Genomic DNA, 18429 nt, shown 5'->3' with positions numbered 1-18429 from the left:
TTTCTTTGATAATATTGAATGTACTGACTAAATGTCCAGATAATTTATATCTAGAAGGTAATCAAACAGTAAAATTAATTTTTTTTTAATTAACCTCAGATACGCAGATGACACTACCCTTATGGCAGAAAGCGAAGAACTAAAGAGCCTCTTGATGAAAACGAAAGAGGAGTGAAAAAGTTGGCTTAAAACTCAACATTCAGAAAACTAAGATGATGGCATCTGGTCCCATCACTTCATGGCAAATAGATGGGCAATAAGTGACAGATTTTATTTGGGGGGGCTCCAAAATCACTGCAGATGGTGATTGCAGTCATAAAATTAAAAGACGCTCGCTCCTTGGAAGAAAAGTTATGACCAACCTAGATAGCATATTTAAAAGCAGAGACATTACTTTGCCAACAAAGGTCCGTCTAGTCAAGGCTATTGTTTTTCCAGTGGTCATGTATGGATATGAAAGTTGGACTATAAAGAAAGCTGAGTGCCGAACAATTGATGCTTTTGAAATGTGGTATTGGAGAAGACTCTTGAGAGTCCCTTGGACTTCAAGGAGATCCAACCAGTCCATCCTAAAGATCAGTCCTGAATACTCATTGGAAGGACTGATGTTGAAGCTGAAACTCCAATACTTTGGCCACCTGATCGAAGAACTGACTCATTTGAAAAGACCCTGATGCTGGGAAAGATTGAAGGCAGGAGGAGAAGGGGACAACAAAGGATGAGATGGTTGGATGGCATCACCGACGCGATAGACATGAGTTTGAGTAAATTCTGGGAGTTGGTGATGGACAGGGAGGCCAGGCGTGCATGGGGTCGCAAAGACTCAGACACGACTGAGCGACTGAACTGAACTGAATTATTTTTAAAAACAGAGATACTTACCAAAATAATCTGGACATTTTAAGCAGACCTCTTTCAAAAAGGCATTTGCTTTCAAATCAAATGTTCTAAGCTCAATATCTGTGCCCAATCCTAAGACATTAATTTCTACCACAGGTAGTTCACAATCTCCAGCAAGGTGACAGAACTGAATCAAAACCTAGAAAAGAAAGAAAAAAGAAACAACTATCTAACACACACACAAAAAAATTTATGCAGATGGTAGCCATATATGGATACGTGAGGTATACCTATGGTATAAATGATATATATTTAAATTTAGGAGAGATCTTATACAGATACATATGAAATACATGCACTGGGCAAATTATTTTCAACAAATATATACTGAATAGTAATAATACATGTAAACACTTAATTCTTTTTTTTTTTTTAAGTGAAAGAGGATTTATTTAAACTTTCCACAGGCAGAATGTGGTCCCTCTCAGAAGGTGAAGGTGGCCAAATCTTTAATTATTAAGGAAATTAATCTTCAGGGGAAGGAGAATCACCAAGTAACATCTGAATTGAGCTTAAATAGGATTAAAACAACAATGTCTGTTAGTAATAAGACTATATAAATAATCTGTGAATAGCAGAAATGACCAAAATTTAAACAAGCCATATTAATTTTACCATGGTACATATAATGCATACCTCTGGCACTTCAAATCTTATTTTATACTCAATCATATTTTTAAAACAATCTGGTTTCTGAAGCTTTTTCTGTTGAGGACTTTTAATTGTAGGCGGAGACTGAAGAGGCTCTTCCAACGGACTACATGGTGCATCAAAAAACTCCTCATCTGAATCTAAATACCACAGGACATTTTTTTAAGTCAATAATCTAAAGGACTGATTTAATAATAAAATTTTAATAATTTATCTGAAATAAATATGAACACTACAACACTACTTCAAAAAACTGCAGGCAATGTTGAAATAAACAGAAAAGAATATAGAGATTATAGCTGCAAAAATAAATTCTTAATGACAAAACCTACGGAAAAATTACAAAATGCAATCTTTAGCTTAATGAACGTCATCTTTAAAATCAATAGTCTAAAAACTGCCAAAGAAAATTTTACAGCAAATGCCAAGGCCAACTACTACCTACATGATGAATACTAAAAGAAACATACTAATATGCTCACTCTATCTGGAGAGCAAAACAGAACTTAATTACAAACTCTGAAACATTAAAAGCAGGGGGCAGGCCCTGCAGTTTAAACAGAGAAACTAAGATTAAGCACTATTTCATATATGTACAACTATATAGCCATATATATATGTGACAATAAATTTTTAAAACATACTTTAAAGGGCCCCAAATCCAGTCAAATTATTAAAAGAAGGTTTCAGAGAAACTAAAACCATTTAAGTACATTCGTAAAAATTGAATTTTAGGATAGATGATCTCACAAACAACATTTCCTTCCCCTTCCCACCCAGCCTGGTCACTACAGAGAAAGGTAAACATTCTCTAGAAACCTGAGGATCAACACGGCAATTTCTGTTATTTAACATTTGGCAATTTTTAAACTCTTAAAAACAGTAAAATACATTTATTTTTCTTTCCAATGTGGCAAAAAAGCGCCTGTATTTCATAACAAAATATTTACAAGTCTTCATAGGTGAATGTAGGTATTAAGGCTTGATTATTTTCCTTTAATAACAAAAAAGAAAATGTAAAAAGTAAAAAAAAATTACTATAACGAAGATCTCCAAAAGCTAAGTAACATTATAAATTACACACAAACTTTCATGGGTTCTCTTAGATCACAATAGGATAGAGAAGATTAAAACTTACTAGTGGTCCTTGTTACTATGGGGTTCAATTTGTTTTTGAAGCTTATTTTTAATTGAAGGAAAATTTCTTCACAATATTGTGTTGGCCTCTGCCACACATCAACATGAGTCAGCCATAGGTATACATGTGTCCCCTTCGTGTTTAACCTCCCTCCCACTCTTTCCACCCCTCTACATTGTTACACAGCCCCAGTTTGAGTTCCCTGAGTCATACAGCAAATTCCTTTTGGTTATCTATTTTACACATGGTAGTGCATATGCTTCCACGTTACTCTCTCCAGAAAATCCCACTGCAAAAGGAATTTAAGTGAAATTTTCTAGATAACATGCATATCTGCTATTGCCTGAAATTTTTTATGTGGTCTCCAAATGAAAATTATTTTTATAATCAATTTATAACAAGGAAAATTTCCTAGAGTAGTTTCATTTTACCATCTTCAACACATGGAATTTCCAAAAGAGGAAATTTCTTCTGTAACATCTGTGATGTTCCCAAAGAAGTGGATCTTTGAACCTGGAAGAAAAGTTAATTCACTGTCAACTGGCACACAGACTTTTACTGTAAGTTCTAGGACAACTGTGACAACAAACACACACACACCTAAATCTGAATTAACTGGAAAAATTCCAGTCTGAACTAGAAAATTTGTAAATGTAAATTTTAAAAAGTGCTTTTACAATTCAAGGTTAAATATAAATTTCACAACTGTTACAATCATTTCCTTGTTGACAGACTTTGTGTAGGAAGAAATCTTAGATATATCTTAACATCTTACTAAATAAAGGAAGCCACCTCTATGGTATCCACAGGCAACAACCAAAGTCTCAAAATTTAAAGCCTCTTTAGTTAGGGAGCTTGTACCTTTATTTTTAATTGTTTAAAGATATTTTGGTAAATTACTTTTCTACTGTCCTGAGCCAAGTACAGCATACAAAAAAAAATGTAATTCATTTGAAAATGATAATAATAAAAGATACCCCTGAATCTTCTATCCAGGCCAAAAACCAAAATAGTACCAGATACTTACCTACATTGATGAATATAAACCACTAGTCATTTGTCCATTACACTGTTGCTAAATATTTGTACTGTTTAGAGATTTTTGCTTTTACTCACATTGCCAGTATAAACACCCCTTAATACATGGACTCAAATGTAAGACTGTCTATCGTGTATGTATCAGAGTGGAATTTTATACATTCACTTTAATTAGTACTATCAATGTTTTCACAAGTATTTATAAGACATTATATGATGTCATCAGTAGATCAGTGTTTGTATGGCTCCACTTCCTCATTAACGTTTAGCATTCTGACATAATCTTACTGGCATTTTCACCCTAGTTTTAATAAGAATTTCACAAATACAGTTACACATATCAGAGGTTCATGGACTGTGTTTCTGCTTCTCAGAATCCTATTCATTTGGGGAAAACATTTTTACTGAAATATAATCTACTGCATATGAGTATGTAATTTAAGTATAAAAACTAAATTTAAAAAGAAAACACATCCTTGCACCCAAAACTCAGATCCAGGAACAGAATATTACCAGCAACTTAGAAGCTGCCCTCAGAGTCCTCAATCATCAAGCATACCTCCAAAAAGTAACAACCATGCTGCCCCCAATTTCAATATTTAATGTTTTGAAGTTTTTTAAAGAAGTTTTTTAATGAAGAATCTTCATTAAAGAAGATTTTGTTTTATGAGGTGAATAATCAAATTGAACACCTTTCTTGTCTGTTTGCTCATTTCTTATTGGATTCCTGGTCTCCTTATGTATTTTAAGTCTTTCCCTTGTGGCTCAGATGGTAAAGAGTCTGCCTGCAATTCAGGAGACCCAGGTTCAATCCCTGGGTTGGGAAGATCCCCTGCAGAAGGGAATGGCAACCCACTCCAGTATTCTTGCCTGGAGAATCCCATGGATAAAGGAACCTGCGGGGCTACAGTCCATGGGGTTGCAAAGAGTCAGATTCGACTTAGCGACTAACAGCTTTTCTAAGTTGTATGGGTTGCCAATATTTTTCCCAGTTGGACGGACAGTGTTTTTTTCATTATTAATGGTGTCATTCAAAAGGCAGAAAATTTTAATATCTATGAAGTACAATTTACTTTTTTTCTCCTGTATTTGTGCCTATTTATCCCAAGACACTTTTATCCACCACAGGAACTCAAAGATTTTCTCCTATGTTTTTGAAGGTTTTCAAACTTCACACCTTTGGGCATTTACATTTAAGTCTCTGTTCCATTTCAGGTTAAATTCCACATATGGTATATGTTACAGGTTGATATTCACTTTTTTCCCCACATGGAAATCTAATTATTTTAGAACAATTGTTGAGAAGACTAGCTTACTCCCACTTAGTCGCACTGGAAACTTTGTAAGAAATAAAATATATATATTAACCATGTTGAGAATTTATTTCTGAATTCTATTCTACTTCAGTTATCTTTATGTCTATTCTTACACTGAAACAACACTTTCCTGAATAAAGGAGCTATAAAATAAGCCTTGAAATCAAATATTAGAAATCCACCAACATTATTCTTATCCAAATTTTTTTGCCAACATATGTTCATGTATTTCCATACGTGTATTATAATAAACTTGCTAACTTCCAAAAGAAAAATCTGGTGTTTAGATTGGGACTGTGAGAAATCTACAGGGTTTTTAGAGAACTGTCATTTTAAGAGGGTCAGTCCTCCAACCCTTAACTGTATCATTCCATTTATTTAGGTTATGATCAGTTTTTTACAGAAATGTCCTGTAGTGTTAGATATACAGGTCTTATATTCCTTTGTTACATTTCCCATTATTGATTTTTTAATATTATTATGAAAAGAATATTTTTCTTAATTTGATTTTTAGAAACAACTATTTACATTGATGATATAGACTGCAACCTTGACAAATTCACTGTTGCTAGTTTTATTTTTCTACATTCCTTAGGACTTTTTGCATAAATGATCATATCATCAGGAAACAGTTTTACTTTTCCCTTTCCATTCTGTCATTATTTCTCTTAAGTTACGGCAGAAGCTAGAACCTTCAGTATGAATTTGAATAGAAGTAGTAAGAAAAGCTGTCATTCCTGCACTATTCTTGATATTACAGGGGAAGCACTCAAGTCTTTTTCAAATTAAACATTATATTAGTTATAATTAAACATTATATTAGTTTCCTAAATTGATGGGGTGCCCTTATATTCTCAAGTTTGATATCATGAATGGTTGCTGGATCTTATCAATGCTTTTTCCTTTCTACTGAAATAATCATACATTTTTTATCCTTTATTCAATAAAATGTACTTAATACTGATTGGTGAACTATTTTTGCTTTCATGGGATAAATGCTTTCCTGGGTGTTTTAGAGTATTATAGTGTCTAATGCTTTTAAAATATCATACTATTTGACTGTAATATTTGCTAAGTATCAATATTTTTAAATCTATGTTAATGAATATATAGATCTGCAATTTCCTCATAATTTCTCTATCTAGTTACAACAGCAGAACAGATGCAAAGAAACAAAGTGTGGCCTATGCACAGAGGAAAATAGCAGACATAGTTCAAGCAGAAGCAAAGGCATCAGATTTACTGGGGAAAAAAAAAAAACTTTAAATAAGTTGTCTAAAATGTGCTCAGAGAGCTAAAAAGAGCCATTGAGAAAGAGATAAAGAAAACTAGGTGAATGTTACAAAAAATGGAAAGTATCAATAAAGAGATAGAAAAGAAACCAAACAAGTTCCAGACCTGAAAACTACAATAATTGAAAGAAAACATACATTAGAGAATTTCAAAAGCAGAGTTGAGCTAGCAGTAAACATGTACACACATCAGTCAAAATTATTAAAAAAAAAAAACAACAACAAAGGATAAAGGAAAATGAACACAACCTAAGGGGCCTGTGAGATACCACAATGTAAGGTGATGTATGCATTATGAGAACACCAGCAGGAAACAAAACAAAGAGAGGACAAGAAAGCATATCTGAAAAAATAATTACCAAAAATGTGCCCAAATATGAAAAAGTGGGACAGAGGAGCCTGGCAGGCTACAGTTCATGGAGTCACAAAGAGTTGGACACAACTGGGCAACTGAACAAAGCACATACATGAACCTAAAAAATCCAAGTTTAATAACTAAAAGTAACATATGTTCAAATACATCTACTCCAAAACATATTATCATCAAACAGTTGAAAGATAAAGTAAGAAACTTGCAAGCAACAAGAGAAGTGAGCTGTCCATGTTAAGACTCTCAATAAATTATTAACAGCTAATTTCTTACCAGAAACTGTGAATGTCAAAAAGTAATGGAAAGTCATATTTGACACCAAGGATTATGTGTTTGGCAAAACTATCCCTCAAAATGAGAGAGAAATTAAGATATTTCCAGACAAACAACAACAACATAAGGAGTGTATCACCACTATACTTGCCCAATAAGAAATCCTTGCCAGTGTCCTTTAGGTAAGGAAAAGAATACTAGATAGTAACTCAAAGCTATATAAAGAAGAGGAAATCTCCTGTACATATAATTACATGGGTAAATAAATAAGGAGATGTTGTATTCTTAGTTCAGAGTCACTTTTTTTATTTCCTACACACTTAAAACTGTAAAAATAATTGTAACGACACTACTGAATACACAATGTACAATATGGAACTTGTGACAACACCACAGGGAGTACAAAGTTGTACAAAAGTTTCTGGCTGCTTTGCAGTTAAATTGTTATTAATTCAAAACACAGTATTATAAATTCAGAATGTTAAATGTAATTGACATAGTAGAAGAAAACAGCAACCCACTCCAGTATTCTTGCCTGGGAAATCCCATGGGCAGAGAAGTCTGGCAGGCTCTACAGTCCATAGAGTAGAGTCAGTCAAAGAGAGTCAGACGTGACTAAACAACAGTAGAGAAAATATAAAACAAAAAATATATAAAAACAAGAAACAAACAAACAAACAAAAAAAAAAACAAACAGAAATTGGAAGAAAAAGTTTCCTAATCAGTAATGACTTTAATGCTTAATATTTTACTTATGTATTTGGTATCTGTACAGATGTCTCAGTCCTCATCTTTATCTCTGTATTCTTACTGAACTGCAAAATTCCTAAAGGATAAGACTTGTATCTGTTTAACTCAATTTGTACACTATAGGCAGAGCACAAGCATCAAATGAACATCTGACATAGTTCAATAATGACAAACACAAGAGAAAATCAAATATAAGTCAACAAGAGACATCAGAAAAAGACAGATGAAAATTCCTTATTTTAGGATCATGCTATATATAACTTGTAAAATCTACGTCTTCAAGTTTATACATGAGATTATATTGGTTTTATAACTTAAAACAGGAGAAATTTCAATGAGTCACAGGAATAAAATACAAAGTAAAAGTAACAAATATTTTGGACTCTTGGACTAAAAAAACAATGATCAGTGAGGACAAACGAAGTGAAGAGGAATGAAATAGATTTACATTTCACTACCCTGATTTTCTCTTCATGTTAAAAAAAAAAAAGGCAAAAACATTACCTTTTAGTCTTATTTGGATCAACTGGAAATGGGCAGTGGACTATAAAACCATTAAAAAAGCTCATTAAAACAAAAGGCGCAAAAGAACAATAACCAAACCACACTTGTAGGGTTACTTCTAACATGGAAGTATCAGGGGGTAAAAAAAGCACAAACACCACATTCTGTCTATTGCATCCTCCTCAGTTCAGGGAGACAAGAAATGGCAGAGAAAAAACATCTTACCCAATTAAACCAGAAACCTGTAAATCTCCATGACACTTTTGGAAAGGTTAACAGAGACATAAGTTTGAGCAAGCTCTGGAAGTTGGTGATGGACAGGGAAGCCTGGCGTTCTGCAGTCCATGGGATTGCATGAGACACGACTGAATGCCTGGACAGAACTGAACAGGTTTAGTCCAGTATTTAGCATAGCCATTTCATGGCTGAAAATACATGGTGGTGGTGGTTATGGTTGCTAAGTTATGTCCAACTCTTTCAACCCTATGGACTATAGTCCATTGAGCTCCTCTGTCCATAGGATTTTCCAAGCAAGAATACTGGAGCAGGTTGCCATTTATTTCTCCAAGCAATGGCTTTAAATATCAATGGATGGAACCATCCAATCAAAAGGAACAAATTGACAAAATGGATAAAAGAAAATCAGATCCAACTACATGCTATCTACTTTGTTGTTGTTCACTCAGTTGTGTCTGACTCTTTGTGACCCCATGGACATGGACTGCTGTATGCCAGGATTCCATGTCCTTCACCATCTCCTGTCACCATGCTATCTACTTGAGATTCCTTTTAGGTGCAAATACACAAATAGAAAAGTGAAAGGACTGAAAAAAGATACTCTATGAAAACAGTAATCACAACAGAGGAGGTAATTTCTAACAAAACACTAAAAACTGTAACAAAAGACAAAAAGGTCATCATATATAATCAAATGAATAATTCACTAGGAATATAAAACAATTATAAACATAAAGACACCCAAAAAAGTCACCAAATATGCAAACAAAACAATGAAAAAACAGGAGAAATAGAAAGTTCCACAGTAACAGATGGAGACTTCAATAAGCTCACTTTCAATAAAGAATAGAAAAACTAGTCAGAGGATCAATAAGTAAATAAAGAACTTGAACAATGCTATATACCAGCTAGACATAACAGACATATACAAAACAAACTAGCCAACAGCAGAATACACATTCTTCCCAAGTACATGCAGAACATTTTCCAGGGTTGATCATGTGGCAGACCACAAATCAAGTGTCAAAAGAATTTTTTAAGAGTGAAATCATATAAAGTACCTTCTCCACAATGAAATCAAGCTAGAAATCACTGACACAAGGGAAAGTGGAAATACACAGAAATTGAAGAAAACTTTAAAAAACAAACCAATGCATCAAAGAACAAATTGCAAGAAAATTTACAAATACTTTGAGATGAAGAACAATGAAAACACATCATATGAGATACCTTGACATCAGTACTCAGAAGGAAATTTACCGCTATGAAAGCATACATTAAAATAAAATATGTCAAATCAATAACCTCACTTTATACTTCAAACAAGTAAAAAATGGATCAACCTAAAGAAAAAGCTGGCAAAGGTAAAAAAAATACATAATAGAAATATTAGAGCAGAGATAAAATAAACAGTGAAGAGAAAAACAAAAGAATTAACAAAACCAAAAGCTGGTTCTTGACACAGTCAACAAAAATGACAAACCTTCAGCTAGACTGAGACAAAAAGAAAAGACATAACTAAAATCAGAAATCAAATTGAAGTCATTGCAGCCAATCTTACAGAAATAAAAAAGGATTGAAAAGTTGTAGGCCCACAGACTGGATAACCTAGATTCAATAGACAAATTCCTACAAAGACACATATTACCTTAACTGATTCAAGAACAAATAGAAACCCTGAACAGGCTTGTAACAAGAAAAGATATCAAATCAGTAACCAAAATTCTACCAAGAAAGAAAAGTAAGAAGGCAACAGTAAAGAAGTTTACCACCATTTAATGAATTAAAACCTTCCTTTTCAAATTCTTATCAAATAAATGGAAGAAAACATTCCTAACCTAATCTCTTAGGCCTGATAACAGACCCAAGCAAATATACCACACACAAAAAATTACAGACTAATGTAACTTACTGTATGGTAATTTGAAAATTCTTTGCCATTGCTTTTCTTTGGAACTGGAAAGAAAACTGACCTTTTCCAGTCCTGTGGCCACTGTTGAGTTGTCCAAATTTGCTGGCATACTGATTGCAGCACTTTAACAGCATCATCTTGTAGGATCTGAAATAGTTCAGCTGTAGCAGTTCACAGTAATGCTTCCTAAGGCCCACTAGACTCCACACTCCAGGATGTTGGCTCTAAATGGGTGACCATACCATCGTGGTTATCCAGGTCATTAAGACCTTTTTTGTATAGTTCTTATGTGTATTCTTGCCACCTCTTAATATCTTCTGCTTCTGTTGACGTTTCTGTCCTTTATTGTGCCTATTTACGCATGAAATGTTTCCTTGGTATCGCCAATTTTCTTGAAGAGATCTCTAGTGTTTCCATTCTATTGTTTTTTCTCTATTTCTTTGCATCGTTTACTTAAGAAGGCTTTCTTATCTCTCCCTGCTATTCTCTGGAATTCTGCATTCAGTTGGGCATATCTTTCCCTTTCTCCTTTGCCTTTTGCTTTTCTTCTCTCAGCTATTTTTAAGGCCTCCTCAGACAACCACTTTGCCTTCTTGCATTTGTTTTTCTTGGGGATAGCTTTGGTCAGTCAACACTTCCTGTACAATATTATGAACCTTTGACTACAGTTCTTCAGGCACTACCAGACCTAGTCCCTTGAATCTATTCATCACTTTCACTGTATAATCACAAGGGATTTGATTGCGGTCATACCAGAATGGCTGAGTGGTTTTCCCTACTTTCTTCAATTTAAGTCTGAATTTTCAACAAGGAGCTCAAGATCTGAGCCACAGTCAGCTCCAGGCTTTGTTTTTGCTGTCTAGAGCTTCTCCATCTTCAGCTGCAAAGAATATAATCAATATGATTTCAGTGTTGACCATCTGATGATGTCCATATGTAGAGTTATCGCTTGCATCGCTAGAAGAGGGTGTTTGCTATGACCAGTGTGTTCTCTTATAGCAAAACTCTGTCTTTGCCCTGCTGCATTTGGTATTCCAAGACCAAACTTACCTGTTACTCAAGGTATCTCTTGACTTTCTACTTTTGCATTCCAGTCCCTTATGATGAAAAGGACACTTGTTTTTAGTCTTAGTTCTAGGAGGTCTTGTAGGTTTTGGTAGAATCAATCAACTTCAGCTTCTTTGGTATTACTGGTTAGGGTATAGACTTGGATTACTGTGACGTTGAATGGTTTGCCTTGGAAATGAACCAAGATCATTCTGTCATTTTTGAGACTGCACCCAACTACTGCATTTCATATTCTTTTTTCTGACTATAAGGGCTACTCCATTCCTTCTAAGGGATTCTTGCTCACAGTAGTAGATACAATGGTCATCTGAATTAAATTCACCCATTACAGTTCACTGAATCCTAAAATGTCAACATTCACTCTTGGCATCTCCTGTTTGATAAAATTCATTTTACCTTGATTCATGGACCTAACATTCCAGGTTGCTATGCAATACTTTTCTTTATAGCATTGGACTTTACTTTCACCACCAGACACATCCACAACTGGGCATCGTTTAAACTTTGGTTCAGCCTCTTTATTCTTTCTGGAGCTATTTCTCTGCTCTTCCCCAGTGGCATTTTGGACAACTACCAGCATTGGGGGTCTCATCTTTCAGTATCATTAACTTTTTGCCTTTTCAAACTGTTCATGAGGTTCTCAAGGCAAGAATACTGAAGTGGCTTGCCATTCTCTTCTCCAGGGGGCCACATTTAGTAAGGCCATGACTAGCAGGGACATGTTCTTCAGCCGCTCCAGGTCAGTTTTCATTCCAATTCCAAAGAAAGGCAATGACAAAGAATGTTCAAACTACCACACAACTGCACTCATTTCACATGCTAGCAAGGTAATGCTCAAAATACTTCAAGCTAGGCAACAGCAGTATGTGAACCAAGAACCTTCAGAGGTAAACCTGGATTTAGAAAAGGCAGAGGACCCACAGATCAAATGGCCAACATCCACTGGATCACAGAAACAGCAAGAGAATTCCAAAAAATGTCTACTTCTGTTGCATTGATTATGCTAAAGCCTCTGACTGTGGATCACACAAAATGTGGAAAATTCTTCAAGAAATGGGAATACCAGACTACCTTACCTGTCTCCTGAGAAACCTGTATGCAGGACAAGAAGTAACAGTGAGAACCAGACATGGAACAACAGACTCTTTCAAAATTGGGAAAGGAGTACGTCAAGGTTGTATAGTGTCACCCTGCTTATTTAACTTATATGCAAGTACATCATCCAAAATGCCAGCCTGGATGATTCACAAGGTTAAATCAAGATTGCTGGGAGAAATATCAACAAGCTCAGATATGCATGATACCACTTTAATGGCAGAAAGCAAAGAGGAACTAAAGAGCCTTTTGATAAATGAAAGAGGAGAGTGAAAAAGTTGGCTAAAACTCAACATTTAAAAAACAAAGATCATGACATCACTTCCATCACTTCATGGCAAACAGATGGGGAAAAAGTGGAAATAGTGACAGATTTCATTTTCTTTGGCTCCAAAATATCTGTGGAAGGTGACTGCAGTCACGAAACTAAAAGATGCTTGCTCTTTGGAAGAAAAGCTATGACAAACCTAGACAGCATATTAAAAAGCAGAGACATCACTTCATTGACAAAGGTCCACATAGTCAAGGCTATGATTTTTCCAGCAGTCATGTATAGATATGAGAGTTGGATCATAAAGAAGGTTGAGTGCCAAGGAGTTGATGCTTTTGAACTGTGGTACTGGAGAAGACTCTCTGAGAGTCTCATGGACTGCAAGGAGATCAAACCAGTCAATTTTAAAGGAAATCAACCTTGAACATTCACTGGAAGGACTGATGCTGAAACTGAAGTTTCAATACTTTGACCACCTGATGCAAAGTGCCTATTCACTGGAAAAGACCCTGATGCTGGGAAAGACTGAGGGCAAGAGAGGATGGGGTGACAGAGGATGAGATGGTTGGATGGCATCACTGACTCAATGGACGTGAGTTTGAGCTAAGGCAGAGGTACCAGAGATCAAATTGACAACATTCACTGGATCATAGAAAAGGCAAGGGAATTTCCAAAAAACAGCTACTTCTGCTTCACTGACTACACTAAAACTGTCACATTTGTTTATACTCAAGACTAATGAGAACAGAGAAACAACATTTAATGCTGGTGGGACTAAACATTCATAATCAAAAAGCAAATTTGGCAAAATTCATTAAAATATAAAATCCACATATTTTACTCAACAATACCACTTCCAGAAATGTATCCAATGGATAAAAAAAATACTCAAATATATGTATAAGAAAGTTCAAAGCAGTGATTTTTTTTATAACTAAAAATATAACAATATAAAAGCCCATCAAAAGAGAATTACATTAGGCAAAGGATGGTACACTCACAAAATTTAACACTGCACCACCATAAAAAAAAAAAAAAGGCATATCTGATATCTGTATATGCTGAACAGGTAAATATCTCTAAGGTACATAACATATGCTAATAATGGTGAAAAAAGACAGATTTAAAACAGGAAGTATAATGATCCCATTTATGTAAATTTTAAGAACATAATAATATAAACACATACATACATATACACACAGAGAGACATGCATATTTGTACATGTGTGTATTAGCAAAAGCTATAAACATTTTCAAAAAACTAGAGAAGCAGTAGTTAACCACTAATCAAAGGGAATAGAGACTGGAAAAGTGAAGAAAGGTAGACATCATTTCATACTTTTGTTTACTATTTGCATCTTTAACTATTTCATCATTTTCTCTTTAAACTGTAATTTTAAAAAGTCTATTAAAGATGAATTGAATTGTTTCGCTCCAAATTTCTGTGTTTACACATACTCTTTGTGAAATTTGTTTTTTAATTCTGCTTTCATTAATTTTGAAAATACATTACCTGGTAGGATTTGACAGGCACATTTACTTCAGTTGCAGGTGGGGGTTTTGGAATGCTTTCAATCAGTTCCAAAATCCCTTGCAGTTTTTTATCTGAGATTCGTAAAGAAACTAATGGTAAGTTTCCATAAATCTTGAATCTGTTTCAAAAAGACAGAAATCACTATTTAAAAAATGACTATTCATCTATATTATCTAAGAATAATAAAATGTGGCATTAAGTACTAAAAATTATCTACACAGTCCATGGGACAAATTATTTCACAATCTAAGAATTCGCATCATTTTTCCTTACTGATCAATCTCATCAGCTGAATTAACAATATTATATTTCAAAGGCTTATTTTCTATTGTTATTATGTTTACTATCCTATTATTTTGTCAATGACAGTTAACAATTACTACTTATTACCAACAGGCATTAAGGAAAGCAGTTGATATGTATAATACAGTAACTAATTCTCACAATCGATAAGGCAGACAATGTATTTCTGCTCCCTGTTTCTTATAAGTTCCCATATGTACATGGTTCCTAACAGGAAATTAGATTTGGCAAGTACAAATAACTTGCCCAAGAGATTATATATTTAAAACCAGGTTTAAAAAACAGATCTGAATGAAAAATCACAATCATATAGAGAAATATGTAACAAAATTCAACACCCATTCATGATAAGAACTCTCAGTAAATTAGAATTAAGAAATATCTTGGAAAAACCTACAACCAATATCATCCTTAACAGTGAGAAATTCAACGTTTTCCCAACAAGACTGGGTACAATACAAAGATGTCCCTCTCACCATTCCTTTTCAATATTACACGAGAAGTCATGCCAATGCAGTAAGCCAAGAAAAGAAAATTTAAAAGTATATAGATTGGTAACGACATAAAACTGTCTTTGTCCACAGACAACATGATCATCTATGTAAATTATCTATTAAAAAAATTCCTGAAACTAATAAGCTAATACAGCATAGTTTTATGATATAAGATTAATATAGAATAGTGAACTGCTTCCCTATATACCAAAGGACAAGTATAATATGAAATTAAAAATATAAGAACATTTATATTAGCATCCAAAGAAAGTAATACTTAGGCATAAATCTAACAAAATAAATACAAGACTCGTAGGAGGAAAACTGTAAAATTCTGATAATAAACAAACAACTAAATAAATGAAAAACTATTCCACATTCAAGAGTAGGAAAATTCAATACTGTCAAGATGTCAGTTAATCCCCAATTGATCTATAGATTCAATGCAGTCACAATATCCCATGAAGTTATTTAATGGATATGGACAAACTGATTTTAAAATTTATATGGAGAGGCAAAAGACCCAGAACGTACTAGTCAACATAATACTGAAGAAGAGCAATGTTGGAGGACTGACATTCCCTGATTCAAGACTTAACTCTAAAGCTACAGTAAGAAAGACACTGTGCTACTGTCAAAAGAATAGACAAACAGATCAATGGAACAGAACAGAGTGCAAAACAGATCTCTACAAATACAGTCTGAATCTCTGACAAAGGAGCAAAGACATTCTCTTCAACAAATGGTGCTGGAATAAATGAATACTGACATGCAAAAACATTAATTTAGACATAGGCTTTATATCTTTCACAAAAGCCAACTCAAAGTGGACCACAGACCTAAATTTAAAACCCAATACTATAAAGCTCCATAAAGATAAATCAAAGAAAACTTAGATGACCTTTTCAGATACTTTTTAGATGATCACTTGATAGATACAATGCAAAGGGACAATTCATGAAAGAAATAATTGATAAACTGGATTTGATTAAAATTTAAAAACTTCTGGAACCTCCCTGGCAATCCACTGGTTCTACTGCAGGGAGCAAGGGTTTGGTACCTGTTTGGGGAACTAAGATCCTGTATGCCACAGCCAAAACAAAGAGTAATGAACTAAAAAAAAAAAAATTTAAAAGCTTCTGCTCTACAGAAGACAATGCCAAGAGAATTATAAGACAAGCTACCAAGTGGGAGAAAATATTTACAAAAGAGATCTCATAAAGGCTGCTGCTGCTGCTAAGTCGCTTCAGTCGTGTCCGATTCTGTGCAACCCCATAGACGGCAGCCCATCAGGCTCCGCCATCCCTGGGATTCTCCAGATAAGAACACTGGCTGCTGCTGCTGCTAAGTCGCCTCAGTCGTGTCCGACTCTGCACGACCCCACAGATGGCAGCCCACCAGACTCCATCGTCCCCGGGATTTTCCAGGCAAGAACACTGGAGTGGGTTGCCATTTCCCTCTCCAGTGCATGAAAGGGAAATGTGAAAGTGAAGTCACTCAGTCGTGTCCAACTCTTCATGACCCCATGGACTGCAACCTACCAGGCTCCTCCATCCATGAGATTCTCCAGGCAAGAGTACTGGAATGGGTTGGCACTACCTTCTCATAAAGGAATACTATCCAAAAAGTTCAATAAGTTCATAATACTCAATAAGAATGCAATCTAGTTGAAAAATGGGCCAAAAATCTTAACAGACACCTCATCAAAGAAGACATACAGACAGCAAATAAGCAAAGATGTTTCACATTATATACTATCAGAGAAATACAAATCAAAAAAAGAATACTGAGATACTACTACTGCTGCTAAGTCGCTTAAGTTGTGTCCGACTCTGTGCGACCCCATAGATGGCAGCCCACCAGGCTCCCCCATCCCTGGGATTCTCCAGGCAAGAACACTGGAGTGGGTTGCCATTTCCTTCTGCAATGCATGAGAGTGAAAAGTGAAAGTGAAGTCGCTCAGTCGTGTCCCACTCTTAGCAACTCCATGGACTGCAGCCTACCAGGCTCCTCCGTCCATGGGATTTTCCAGGCAAGAGTACTGGAGTGAGGTGAGATACTACTACACACCTACTATAACAACCAAAATCAGAAATACTGACAACACTAAATAATGGCAAGCATGTGGAGCAGCAGGAACTCACAATCACTGCTGACAGCAATGCAAAAGGGTATAGCCACTTAGAAGACAGTCTGAAAGGTTCTTATAAAACTAAAGATACTCTTACCATATGATCAGCAATTTTGCTCCTTGACATTTACTCAAAGGAATTTAAAGTTATGTCCCCATAAATCCTACACATGGATGCGAGCTTTACCCGTAAATTTATATGAATCAAGTTTATCCACAAAAATTTTATATTTCAATTTTATAGCTAAACTTGGAAGCAACCAAGATGTCCTGCAGAAGGTAATGGATAAACAATCTGTGATACATCAGATAATGGAATATTAATCAGCATTAAAAATTGAGCTATCAAGTCATGAAATGACAGGAAGGAACCTCAAATGCATATTACTAAGTGAAAGATGCCAACCTGAAAAGTCTTTCTCCTCTATAATTCCATCTATATGACATTCTGGAAAAGGCAAAACTATGGACACAGTAAAAAGATCAATGCTTACTAGGGATTGTGTGATAAGGGAGGGATAAAACAAGATTTTTAAAGCAGTGAAAATACTCTATAAAGTCTAGTGTTAATTGCTCAGTCGTATCCGACTCTTTGCATACCCACGGACTGTAGCCTGCCAGGCTCCTCTGTCCATGGGATTCTCCAGGCAAGAATTCTGGAATGGGTTGCCATTTCCTGCTCCAGGTGATCTTCCCAACTCAAGGACAGAACCTGCATCTGTTGCATCTCCTGCATTGCAGGCAGATTCTTTACCGCTGTGCCACATTTGAAGTAGGTACCTGCATCATCTTCAATTTCGGCACCAGACGAGGTTCAAGGGAAGCTGTGATGCTCACTGCCATTGTAGGAGTCCACATGGAATGAAGAAGTACTGTGGGAAGTCTATTAGTAACCACCATGTCTTGGGTCCTCTGGATGACCTGGGACATCTGGGCCACTGCGTTCCCCTCGGCCCCCATTGAGATCATGGTCAGGACAGAGGAGAGGCTCAGCAGAGAGAAGAACACATTTTGTGAGTAGTCCTCTTCACACATTTTTAGTAAGTTGATGGCAAAAGTGCCATTTGCTTCACAGACAGCATCCATCAGTGGAGGTCCAGATCAAGTTCAAGGGAAGCTATAATGCTCATTGTCCTTGTAAGAGTCCAC

General features: G+C 35.3%; 1 protein-coding gene across 4 annotated transcripts in view; it reads right to left on the bottom strand.

Annotated features, from left to right (window-relative positions):
* VPS13A (vacuolar protein sorting 13 homolog A) overlaps positions 1–18429 on the bottom strand; it is a 271242-nt gene that overhangs the window by 163751 nt on the left and 89062 nt on the right. For all 4 annotated transcript variants that reach the window (XM_081505891.1, XM_081505901.1, XM_081505918.1 and 1 more), the window contains exons 23-26: positions 14332–14470; positions 3121–3202; positions 1537–1691; positions 883–1039 (exon numbers count right to left, since the gene is read on the bottom strand). In XM_081505891.1, the coding sequence (XP_081362017.1) occupies positions 883–1039; positions 1537–1691; positions 3121–3202; positions 14332–14470 (533 nt within the window). The remainder of the gene's footprint in view (positions 1–882; positions 1040–1536; positions 1692–3120; positions 3203–14331; positions 14471–18429) is intronic.

This window comes from Giraffa tippelskirchi, chromosome 1 (genome assembly GCF_054371585.1).
Source record: "Giraffa tippelskirchi isolate mGirTip1 chromosome 1, T2T-mGirTip1v1.2.pri, whole genome shotgun sequence".
In the NCBI taxonomy this organism is placed as follows: Eukaryota; Metazoa; Chordata; class Mammalia; order Artiodactyla; family Giraffidae; genus Giraffa; species Giraffa tippelskirchi.
The sequence above is the reverse complement of the archived record's forward strand: the minus strand, read 5'-3'. Positions and strand labels throughout refer to the sequence as shown.